Here is an 11,621-nt window from a genome sequence, read left to right as displayed (position 1 = left end):
AAAATCACAGAGACCAATCGAAAAAGTTGAAAATATATTTATATCTCACAACTTGTCAGTGCAATAGTTCTGCAAATCACTTTACAGAAATATATTCTATTATTGGACGGTATAATAATATGTACTTGTATAGATAGACGGAATCAATATCACTATTCCTTACGTGTAAAAGCGAGCGAAACAAACGAGTGGTAAAAATACATTTTTCGTACACTCAAAAACGAAATTTCAAACATGATTAAGCCTATGAAAATATCACATTATTGCTTTCTCGACGACTTTAAAACATGTATCGACCGTTTGTTAGAACAATTCTTGTTTACACCGCTCGTTGTTACGCAAACAGTAAACATAAGAGTACAAAAATATTAAGCGTGAACGATTATGAGATCTAATGCTGGTTTTACTGTTTTCGCGAAACCATTACAAGTACGTAGACTGTTGACGCTCAATCTACATATAAGTGACAGTGCTATGACATAAGGGGCAAGCATTAATATTAACGACGTCTCGCTCGGTAGCAACGTGATGTCTGCAGACGGTACATATCCAAGCGTTGCTGAGATCCATCAGCGGTTTCCCTGAAACGATGCAAGCGGGAAATCTAGTCATACAATTCGGACAAGCGACGCACCAATCCGGCACAAGACTCTCGCAATTCGCGCATTCGGCTTTCAAATTGCGAGCGTCCTTCGGGCTGTGCTTCGTGAAGATATCCACCGCCAAGTTCTCGTATTCTTCCCTGACCGATTCCGGGATTATCTCCAACGATTCCAGCTTGACGAAAGCCTTGGAACATACAGCGAACGCGTGATGAACGGCGCTGGACAATGCTAACAAGCAGTATACATGCTCAGGTTCCAGAATGTCCTCGTATTCGCGAAGCCGAAGAGCTGTTTTCATAGCCGCGTCGAAATTCCCCAAATATATCTGCCTATGCGCCAATAAAAGAAAATGATAAGCTTCCGCACCCTTCCAGGCGTTCTCTATTACTCGGGTGTCTTCGTTGTTCTCCGCAAGACCCATCACGACGTTGCTACGTGCTCCTTTGATCGACGGCGCACCGTTTATATGATCCTCGATCAGCAACGCTGCCAAAACGTAGATCTTCTTCACGCGCAACGGATTGGTTCTCGACTTTGCCTGTTCTTCGGCTAGCTGGAGCAACAACTTCGCAGCCTCCAGATTATAGTTCGCTTTCTTGTAGAGTTCTATCGCTTGTAACCTCTTGCCGTTCGAGAGAAGATGATTGGCATATTTGTTCAACAGCTCGCCGATCTGCGCCATTTTATAAGTTTTAGCCAGCTCAACGGCTTGATCCCAGTGATTCAAGCGAACGCAAGTGTCTACAGCTAGTTTTACGTCTCCGTATTTAATGTAAGCCGCGACGGCCTGCGAGCACATGCCCACTGAAGCCAACAATCTAGCCACCGTCTTCAGCAAAGGACTCTTGTCCGGCAGTTGTTGCACCGTTCCCGCCAGCTGAACGAAATCCTCCAACTTGTAATAACATTCGACCAACTTCTCTAAATTTCTACTCTTCTCGTAGTACTCTCTGGCCCCCTCCCAATTCTGTCTCTCCGCATAGAACTCCCCGATTTTGTTGTAAGCGTGCTCCATTTGCTTGTCCGATCCACCGATGCCCATCTTCATCAGCTGTACCACTCGGAAGTAGTCGCCCAACTTTTGTCGCAACGTGATCGCAAGGTCCCGCCTGTCCATGTCTAAATACAGCTTCTCCGCTTCGTCGTAGTTGCCCAGGTACGCTGCCACCTCCGCCTTCTTCAACTGATCGTTGTGCACGTTCTGCAAACGCTTGATAAATTGTATGCCCAAGTAGTCGGAGCAACGGACCATCGCGTTCTCCGCTGTCTCCAGATCTAACTTCTCCAGAGCCGACTCGGCCAGCAGACGCCACAGTCGCGGATGCGGATTGTCCTGAATAAAGTTGTTCGCCTCCTTCGAACCAACTTTGACCAACAACTCTCTCGTGTCTCTCAAAGACTTCACCTCCAGGTCCACTATCAACTCGTTCTTAGTATCTTCCGGCTTCTGCATAAGATCGTCTAACAGAACGCAACGTATCTCCAAGTCTTTAAACGAGCAAATGTATCCGGAGCAGGATATCGGTTCTTCAGGATCGAATTCTCTTAACACGTACATTCTAGTCTTTTCCATGATAGCCAGGAGAGTCGGATTATCTTCCGCCCAACACATCGCCCACACGTCTTTCCTCTCGAATTTTTTAATATCGTCTGTCGACTCCCCATCTTTCGAAGTCGACCTTCTGTTATCCGTTTCCAGATCCATCATCGTCAACACACCGCTCGTATCCATGATAGACGCGCGGGACGAGTCGCAGTTGATCGCGATCTTGTATAATTTACAAGTCGTGTTGTATCTATTCATTAGAGTTACCTGCGGCAAGGAATACCGTTGGATCATACCTGATTCTCTGCCTATCAACAGAACAGTCTCGCTCGCCGACAAACAACAAATCGGATCCATGGTGGCTTTAGTGTTAATAGGTGTTTCGAACGATCTATCTTTATCCAGATCTTGAATGACCTCCGTCACACCCGTCGGTGTCTCGTCGATGTGATAAATCTTTTCCCTCTTTGGCTTGCTCGCGTGCAAAGATCCGTTACGAGGAGTACGGTAATTCCACAGGAGAAAGTTATTCTTCGACGCGGTGATCACCAGACTGTTCGTAATGCTTACCCACAGTGGCTCCAAGTTGATGAACTTCGCGTCAACCGGAGTGGCTATAGAGTTGCAAACCAGAAGAGCAAACTGCTCGGAACCTTGCGAAGGATCGTTCATCACTGCTAGTACACAGTGTTCCCCATGCGAATCTATCGATATTAGCGCCCTCGCGTGTTTGGTGCAACATGTGTTGTTCACAGTGTTCCAAAACATTATGGAAATCCCATCCTTGCTGATCCTTTCGTTCGTGTATACAACTGTTTTGCTGAAATAAGTCCATTTGTAATCTAATCGAATATTGGCAAAGTATATATGGGAATCAATGGACAAAGCTACTCGGAGAGATCCTCCTTCCCACGCGCAGCTGGTCACTTCTCTACCAGGTATCCGTAGAGTTCGCATGTGTTTACCGAATGGTGTATAAAATTGAATCACATTCGTATCCTTCGTCTCTCCGTTCCCCAGCAACGGCATCATACCAGTTACCGCGAGCAAAGAACCATAACTATTCCAACAACACCATGCCGCTGTCATGCCAGTCTCCAGGACAATCGGATTGTCATCGTTTGTGTTTCGCATCAGTTGTATCTTACCGTTTCTATAACAAATGGCTAGAGTTGGACAATCTAGAGCTATGTAACCATTTCTACCGTCGTACCATTGTAACGCTACAATCGTTTGAATCTGACCAGTGTTCATCGATATCGTGTTCAACTTTGTTAAAAATACACCCTGATTATCGTAAAGATGAACTTCGCCGTTCTTCAAACCAAACAGCAACAGTTTCCCATCGGGTGACCACTGGACACCAGCCAGAGACACACCTTTTAGTTCCTTTCCCCAAATTCTATTACCGTCTACAGAACCAACGATAACAGTTCCATCTTCGTAAACTATACAAATCTTCAGACCGTCCGAACTCCACGACATTCCTTTCACTACTGATTTATTGCCATTGTTTGTCATTTCGTCGTACCAAGAACCTTTGTACAGCATCCAAACAATTATTAATCCAGTCTCATCGCTGGAAGTCAATTTTTGATGTTGTTCATTCCAAGTGACAACTTGCACGTGACCATTGTGACCCTCCAATGTCTGGTTCATACTTAAATTACTAGCAGTTTGTATATTTCTTAATTTCCCTCCACCTGTAGATCCGCTAGGGTTCGAATCGACTCTAAGTACTTTTAATAAACCATCTTCCCCGCCGACTGCGATGTAACCTTCCTTCTGATTCCATCCTATACAATTCAACCGAAAGTTATTCGGTATTGCAATCTTTTTACTCAAGTAGACAAACATTTTGATTGTACGGATTAAAAAATGTTTGAGATTAAAAATCAATGCTCCATACTCTTGTACAAGTTTCTGAAATAAGAAACATCAGGGATTACTAGAAATCACTTGACTATTTTCTGAATATTTCTTTTACGTTACTTACATTATGCCAGTACTTGACAGTTGATAAACATGTTTGTTGTCGTGATTGTCAAGTCGGTGTTTATTGTGTGTATGTCAAAAACGTCTCGCAAGACGTCTGCATCCTCTTACATTCTGTCGTAAGTGCATATATTTTTTCAATATTTTGGAAAGGCAGCACTTATCACTCAAAAATTGACAAAGAATGATAGATGTAAACAAAAAGGAAATGGGAGCGCTTACGGCTGGGGTTTCGGCTTCGGCATCCGGCATACAAATTACAAACTGATGGCAGAAAAACCTACTAGCGTCTTCTCACGACAAATTGATGAAACTTAACTAAACTATGTCACTCATCGCCTGTTAGGTGGCGTCACAAGACAAGGACAGAAATTGTGTACGCCAGACCTTCAGTTTATTAAAAAAAACTACAACTGAAAGTGAATCTCAATCAATTTTGTGAAACCATGTAGCTACAAATCTTTCAAGAGCAACTACCTATTTACAAAAAAGGTACGAATTCAAAAAACCCATCACAATTTTTTCCTCTATAAATTATATTTTTGAAGATACTTAATTTCACAAAACTGTCGATTGCCGTAAAATTTATGAGTAAAAGAGGTGTGTATATAAAAAGAATGAAATGCAAGTCAAAGAATCGGTTTTTAAATTTTTTATTCAATATTATGAATAAAGTATAATGTGAAATTTGTGAAATTAACGGTAAGATTTCTGGTACCGTGCCCTGGCACCTGGACCACCAAATTTCTTTGGCTCGCACCGCCTTGGATCAGCTACCAGAAGGGTTCGGTCATACTGAATCAAAATATCTTTGACTTCCTTTTTACTTGCTTCATCAACGTCTGGAAGTAAACGTGAAATTGTTAGGCACGTTTACATTGATATTAATATTCTCAGAACCTTTATAATCAATAATACTTACACTTTTGATAGTATGCGACCAGAGCTTTGGAAATAGCTTGGCGGATAGCATAGATTTGTGCAACATGTCCACCACCGTTTACTCTGACTCTGATATCAACTCCAGCGAATTTTTCCTATGAATACAGAAGATCATTAATAAAGATTGTTCTATGTAAACATATTTTTGCATGAGAAGGTACATTGCAATTCCTCAGTAATCTTTTGTTTAATCAAAACCAATCATGTTCGGAATAAGAAACCATCATAGATTAATATTAAAGGATTGACAATGATATCTTGAATCGAAAGGAAGGTATAGAAAGAAATTTCAAGCTTGTAGTATGTGAAAGCATTGCATAGTACTCACTTTGCCCAACAATAGAATGGGTTCCTGCAATTTATACTGAAGTACACGTGGTTCGACTAATTCCAAAGGACGTCCATTCACGCGAAGATTTCCACGTCCTCGTTTGCAATACGCGACTGCAGTCGCGCTTTTCTGTAAATACAAACGTGCTCGATTAAAGAAACACGCGCAAACATAACCTCACTTATTTTTTGGCAGCTATACTTACTTTGCGTCCGAAGACTTGCACGGACTGGATCGGTTCCTTTTGTTTCTGTAACAAAAGTGATTGTACATCATTCTTTAGTTACAGAATTATTTTTTACGAGATTGCAATAACTGCAGTAATCCGCAAATGATAAACTCACCTTCTGCATTTTGGATAGCACGTCGTGGAAAGGAAGTGGAAAGGTGGCGGCACAATGCTTTCGTCAGTAGTACTACGGGAGTCATGTGCGGGTCTCGAAACGATTTCCGCTTAGTGACGGGAAATTTTAAATTTTGAAATTTTGAAGTGCAGTAAGTCGTCGACTTACGCGGATTTTTAAAAGCGAATCGGAAAACTAATTCCGAACTGTGAAATTCGTTTGTTGATTGCCAGAACGGGAGCTTTGTTTAGATTACTTAAAAAATAATATTCAGCAAGTTAGTTTGTTAACAAACTATACAAACTATACAATTGTACTTTATTGCTTATTCAAAGTTTTAATACAATGTACTGTTCGTAAAAGACTTTTAACGAATGAATAAATAAAAAAATGTACATATATATTATTCATCTCTTCAGTGATCATCATCAATTGATTAACCGTTAACCGGCAAGTTCGTTTTTAATAACATAAATTGGAAATTCTTCTTGTATGTCTGGATAGTTTGAGTAATATCATAAGACAAGATTGATAAGAGAAATTGGAAACTAAGTAAATCGGTTTCTTTCTGTGAATACGATTATTTTGTAAATATATGTATCTCGTCTGCGATTTAAAATTCTGTTGATAATACTTATCTAAACTATCGTTATAAAGTCGTATTTGTGCAAACACTTTTATCAGTTAATAAATAATGGCATAGTAAGTAAATCACTAAATACTTCGACAGTTCGACAGTAAGTAGATAAGTAGAATTAACCAGCGCAGAATTATTGGCCAGACCACCATGACTCCTGCGCAGATGTGCCCCTGTTTTCCGATTGACCTTCTTATAATCTAATACGACGGGTTGCGTACAGCAAGGCGGTCCCTCGAGTTTTTAATCGTTAACCTTCCGTCGGGCGCAATATCTGGACTGCCGAGTTCGGGCGCAATGTGCTTGACGGGCCCACATTCAAAAAACATGATAAACACCTAATTAAGTTCATTTATACAACTGCTGTTAGGGAAATAGTGCACTTGGTGCCTTCTATACTCATAGGGCCGTCCTCTTGGACACTCCCCAAGGATGGGGGTGACTGTTTTCGACGTACCTAAGAGGTATCTAAATGATCGCGCTGTGCCGCTCAAATCGGTTGCGGCCGACGGATTTTTAAACAATCAACTGCGAATTATAATTTTTGCGCGGATCACTTTAAGCTAGAGGTGTACTTATAATATTAAAATTAGATTGCGGATCTTCATGCATCGTTCATCTTCATTCATAAACTAACCACCCATCAAAAAAGTAATCCAATCATTTTTATAGATTTGTTGAATCATTAACTTTGGTTACTGTACTCTTCAAATCTTGTGTTTTATACTATTTTACTAGATGTTTAACCCTCACACACAATTTAACCCTCATGTTTACGGTTTACTTTATTTTCCTGGTGTCAAATTGACGCAGCGATAAAAGATGATCAATACGATATAAATAATTGATTTTGTAAGTTCCTTCTTCGAAAATGAGGAAATACGATAAGGTGCGATGTACATATATTTAAACTCAGATTATTGTTTGCAATCAATATAACATGATAAGCAGCTATGTTTACTCCGAATTCGTGAAAGCGTATAAAGTTGAAGCAATTGACGGGTGGGGGATAAAGGAGAAAACAATTTGTTCTATGTATATATCATAGACATATAGAGAAAAGATATGATATGTCTATGGTATATATTCTTTATTTGCTCTTCAATTCGTCTGGCTTACTCATTTGTTTTATTTGAATTTTCGTAGTTGCAAAACAGCGTCTTCGATCCATCCAGATAATGTTATTCGACTTCTACAAATAAATCGATCGATCATATATATGTATTTGCAACACAGGTTCAATTCGCAGTTTACTCTTTTGTTATTACTCACACTTTTTCAAAACCCCATGGATAGCATTGAGAAGCGCGTTTTTGGGGCCACAGTTGCCATGGAAGTCGTCGGTGTCAACGCTCCAGATCATTACACCGCCGAGGTTATGAGACTTGGCATATTCAGCCTTTAGCCGGACCGAGCTGTAAAGACATTTTACATAAACGTATACTTTGATCATTTAATCATTTGATGTGCTTAATACTTTAGTATTACAAATAAACACTCACCTAGGATCGTCATAGCTGACCCATTGTTTACCTTTGTACGCATAAGGTACGTCTTCCTTACCTGTTCGAACCACGGTCCATCCACTTTTCTTCAGGTTTACACACATCTCGTTATAACCGATGTTACCTTCGTCGTTGGTGAACGGTCCCTTTTTCCCGGGGCCAGATGCGGGGGCATGAAGACCGTGTTGGCTGCTGTCCTTCAGAGTGAAGGTTATTCCGTAGAATGGTATACCAACGATGAGCTTGTTGGCTGGGGCACCTTGGTCGAGCCAATAATGAATGCTGGCGTTCTAATAACCGTAAAAAGATCATCAATCAAATCATTCGCTTAGGACTGCTTGCCAGAAATGCAGTGAACCCTCTCTGACGCGGCTAATTCGTTTAGTATTATAAATACAGGACGAGACGCTTAAAACAGACCACCTGAATAACTCGGTTGCTGATAGAAAAAATATGTCAGACGAAACTTCCGTATTTTCGAAGGTGGCATAATTTCATGTTAGGACATATGAAGATAATTTGCGACCTACGATTTAGGGTCGTTCAAGATCATCGAAGGTCAACTGCGATGGGAAATACTTTACTTTGAGGAACTGATCGAACATTTTCGCGGGTGTTTTCGCGTTGCTGTTGTAATCTCTTATTAGGGGCCATTAAGCAAACCCCATTCCCATTATCTGTACCCATGAATACTATTATTATTTTGCGATATCTTATCGGTCTAATAACTGCGACTCAGATTTCGAAAATGTGTTATACAAAGGTGTATCACGTTTGGTAAATCTTTCAGTACAGTTCAGTTCATAAGATATTCGAATGTAGTAAACTTATTGTTCCGATATTATGCGTACAATGTTTAACTGCCGGTAGTAGTCATCATGCTCGTCCTTAGCTGAGGCATAGAGCGGAGAATTCATGCCAGTGTAACCGTTATAGTATCCATTGAAGTCGTAGGTCATGACGTTGATGAAATCCAAGTAGGCTGCGATTTTCGAGATCTTGTAAGATCTGGAAGCGGAATCTTGTTCAGCACCGACTGCAGCGCTGAGGCTGTAACCATGGCTCGAGAACGCTTGTTTCAGTTCCTTCAACAACTCGACGAAGTTTTTCTTGTCGGCTTTCTTGCCACCGTTTTGATTCGGGTACTCCCAATCGACGTCCAGTCCGTCGAAGTTGTACTTCTTCAGGTAGTTCACCGCGCTTTCTACAAACCGATGCCGTGATTCTGCGTTTGCGGCGATGTTCGAGAACTTCTTCGACTTTTCGGAAGCTCCACCGACGGAAAGTAGAGCCTTGGCACCGTGGCCTTTTACATATTTGGTGAAGTGAGGCAGATCGGACTTGTCGTCGAGCAGTTTGAACTCTCCGTTAGACTTGACCCCCACGAACGAGTAGATCACATGCGTACAGAGATTCACGTCGAGAGACGTGATCGGGTATTTGCCTTCTCCGGGGTTGTCTTTCGCCCAGCTCTCGTAGTAGCAGATTATTTTCTCTGAAATGTTTTCGATTGGAATAAATAAGTACATTTTTTACCTAGAATTTTCGCGTTATCGAGCCTCGCAGAAATATTATAATCTCCGAGGAGATTTTACCGATACCAGTCATGGAATTTTTTTAGTACACTTACTCTCTGCTGTTGATAAGGCTGCAATAGCCAAGAAGATGGCCAGAACCGCGATTTTCGTGTGCATCTGTAAGAATGTAATCATCTCTTCAGTACATTGGGTTGGCAAGAAAGTAATTTCGGTATTTTAAAGTGAAATATAAAACCCAATTTTTTTAGAAATTTTATGAGCGCGGAATTATGAAGCTATCGGAAAGATGGCGAATGATCATCGAAAATTAAAGTTCATTGCTTGAATAAATAAATTCGGTTTTATTTCACCTTAAACTACCGAAATTACTTTCTTGCCGACCAATTACATCGATTTCAAGATATCGGATGCTTTAGGATTCGCATAGGACACTATGAAGTGGAGAGTACAATTATGAAATTATTGAAAGACATGCTTTAAGTAGTAGAAGAATAAGTTTTTCTTACGATTATCGTAAAAGTTCTTACCATAGTTGGTCGGCGGTTCGACGGCTTCAACAGTTGCATAAAGGAATCACAATTGTTCCGTCGTACTTATACCCAGAGTTACGTGTTTTTGTCCCCATTCAAAATGTATCAGTAAATTAAATGAACGATTGTCAAACAGAGCCACGTGTGCTATTTCTATGCTAAGTCATTCGATCTTATCGCACCAAAGTATTAAGCAAATACACCACGTAATTATACTATATGAACAAGTTGTTGGCGTGCAGTTCATTAGGGGGATTGTTTCTTTATGTACATTGCGGTGTGTCCTAATGAGGAAAATAGAGGCGTTCGAGTATTAATCATTGTGTTTGCACATTCTCAACAGGAATAACTTTTTATAGCAAGTTGTTTTGAACCTTTGACACATTGAAATTCATGCCGTAATAATAGAGCTTTTGTTTCCGAAAGTTTGTCTATACGTATAAATAGACCGAGGCATTAGTATAATATAGGGTGCGTTCCGTTTCACGCTTCAAGCGCATACACTGTATAGTGTATGCATAGAGACTCTTATACTACACTATACAGTGTATGCGCTTGAAGCGTGAAACGGAACGCACCCCTTGTCTCTTCAATTTTAATATTAAAATTGACTAGATCTAGTCAATATTTACTCAAGATACTGGGTCATTCCATGCCAAATCGATCACTTTTTGCAGGCACCATCGTCGATTTTGTTCTGAATGAAATATATTGTAGTCCATGTGAAATTAGGGGGGGGGGGGTTAAGTCATCATTATGCCGGTTTCGAATTTTTTTAGAAATGGCAGGCCTTCAAAGTTTTCAATTTTAGCCCATTTCGGCGAAAACGGGCCTCGCTTACGAATTTTTATCTCGGGAACTGTTTGTCCGATTGAGCTACATTTTTTTTGTCTTATTCGGAAAGGATTGGGCTATTACAAAATAATTTTTTCAATCTCGAAAATCAACTTTATAATGTCGACAAATTTAAACAAATTCTTTTTTTACGTTTTTTTCGATGAGGGGCCGGAGTGATTTAAATTTTGAAAAAAATATGGTTCTATTCCTTGAAGTTTCCCTTTTAAAATGAGCTCTTGAAAAAGATGGCATCATTAAAATTGGCGTCACAATGGCTGGTAAAGTACGCCGTGTACCTCATCCGTTTCAGATAGAGGCGAGTCGAGCGCACCGCTCTTATTAGCGCACCGTTGTCTATACCGCTGGTCTTCTAACAATACCAGCAGACTGTATACAACTAAATTACCCTATTTATACCTGGAGGATAATATTAGTAACCACTCTTGTACTATCAGTACTGTCCGATTTAACTATTCTCTTTCGAATCTAAAATCATGCGGAAACATACGATACATTAAAATTAAATCGACAAATGTATAATAAATAATTTATATTTTTCACAATGGACGTATACAATCGTTGAATAATATGAGTATTATAGAAAAATATATAAAAGAACATTTTTTGAAATTGTTCTCACTTTCCACTGTTTGTTCAGATAATCATTGTTATCGAAATAATAGCGTACTTTTTATTAAAAATTTTAATTGTGTAGATATATAAACGCACTGTCGTCATCTATTATCATTTATAATCTTGTAAGAATCTCAGAACATATAGTATTATACGTATATTATTTCAAACTGCATTT

At 40.0% G+C, this 11,621-nt stretch overlaps 3 protein-coding genes across 5 annotated transcripts; all 3 read right to left on the bottom strand.

The window, feature by feature from the left end:
• Positions 1-22: 22 nt before the first annotated feature.
• Positions 23-4,414, bottom strand: Oseg4 (intraflagellar transport protein Oseg4). Of its 2 annotated transcripts, XM_076426762.1 has the most exons (3): positions 4,369-4,410; positions 4,148-4,260; positions 23-4,074 (listed from the first exon to the last, which is right to left on the bottom strand). In XM_076426762.1, the coding sequence occupies exon 3, from the start codon at positions 4,006-4,008 to the stop codon at positions 454-456; it is 3,555 nt and encodes a 1,184-aa protein (XP_076282877.1). In that variant the 5' UTR covers positions 4,009-4,074; positions 4,148-4,260; positions 4,369-4,410; the 3' UTR covers positions 23-453. The 2 variants fall into 2 exon arrangements, with proteins under 2 accessions (XP_076282877.1, XP_076282876.1); XM_076426761.1 differs by having other exon boundaries at positions 4,148-4,414.
• Positions 4,415-4,783: 369 nt separating this feature from the next.
• On the bottom strand, positions 4,784-5,849 carry Rps16 (ribosomal protein S16). The gene is made up of 5 exons (XM_076426763.1): positions 5,764-5,849; positions 5,625-5,669; positions 5,417-5,548; positions 5,069-5,183; positions 4,784-4,988 (listed from the first exon to the last, which is right to left on the bottom strand). The coding sequence occupies exons 1-5, from the start codon at positions 5,770-5,772 to the stop codon at positions 4,843-4,845; spliced, it is 447 nt and encodes a 148-aa protein (XP_076282878.1). The 5' UTR covers positions 5,773-5,849; the 3' UTR covers positions 4,784-4,842.
• A 1,619-nt stretch (positions 5,850-7,468) lies between these two features.
• Positions 7,469-10,108, bottom strand: LOC143210351 (endochitinase-like). 2 transcript variants are annotated; one of them, XR_013009239.1, is made up of 6 exons: positions 9,971-10,108; positions 9,536-9,599; positions 8,757-9,400; positions 7,964-8,195; positions 7,673-7,815; positions 7,469-7,592 (listed from the first exon to the last, which is right to left on the bottom strand). XR_013009239.1 is itself a non-coding variant. In XM_076427130.1 (6 exons), coding segments are annotated over exons 1-6 (1,185 nt in total). In that variant the 5' UTR covers positions 10,010-10,100; the 3' UTR covers positions 7,469-7,590. The 2 variants fall into 2 exon arrangements, 1 of the variants encoding a protein (XP_076283245.1); XM_076427130.1 differs by having other exon boundaries at positions 7,903-8,195; positions 9,971-10,100.
• Between the last annotated feature and the right edge of the window lie 1,513 nt (positions 10,109-11,621).

Source organism: Lasioglossum baleicum, chromosome 7 (assembly GCF_051020765.1).
Source record: "Lasioglossum baleicum chromosome 7, iyLasBale1, whole genome shotgun sequence".
Classification (NCBI taxonomy): domain Eukaryota; kingdom Metazoa; phylum Arthropoda; class Insecta; order Hymenoptera; family Halictidae; genus Lasioglossum; species Lasioglossum baleicum.
Note: the sequence above shows the minus strand (reverse complement) of the source record. Positions and strands in the feature narration are given on the sequence as shown.

Bases quoted from the DNA above. Each gene is read 5' to 3' on its own strand.
- Oseg4 (XM_076426761.1), bottom strand. From the start codon at position 4,008: ATGTTTGTCTACTTGAGTAAAAAGATTGCAATACCGAATAACTTTCGG.
- Rps16 (XM_076426763.1), bottom strand. The intron at 5,184-5,416 runs GTGAGTACTATG...CTGTATTCATAG, and splicing joins CCATTCTATTGTTGGGCAAA to GAAAAATTCGCTGGAGTTGA. The intron at 4,989-5,068 runs GTAAGTATTATT...GTTTACTTCCAG, and splicing joins GGTCGCATACTATCAAAAGT to ACGTTGATGAAGCAAGTAAA.
- LOC143210351 (XM_076427130.1), bottom strand. From the start codon at position 10,009: ATGCAACTGTTGAAGCCGTCGAACCGCCGACCAACTATG. The intron at 9,401-9,535 runs GTAAGTGTACTA...AAAACATTTCAG, and splicing joins AGCCTTATCAACAGCAGAGA to AGAAAATAATCTGCTACTAC. The intron at 7,816-7,902 runs GTGAGTGTTTAT...ATGTCTTTACAG, and splicing joins GTCAGCTATGACGATCCTAG to CTCGGTCCGGCTAAAGGCTG.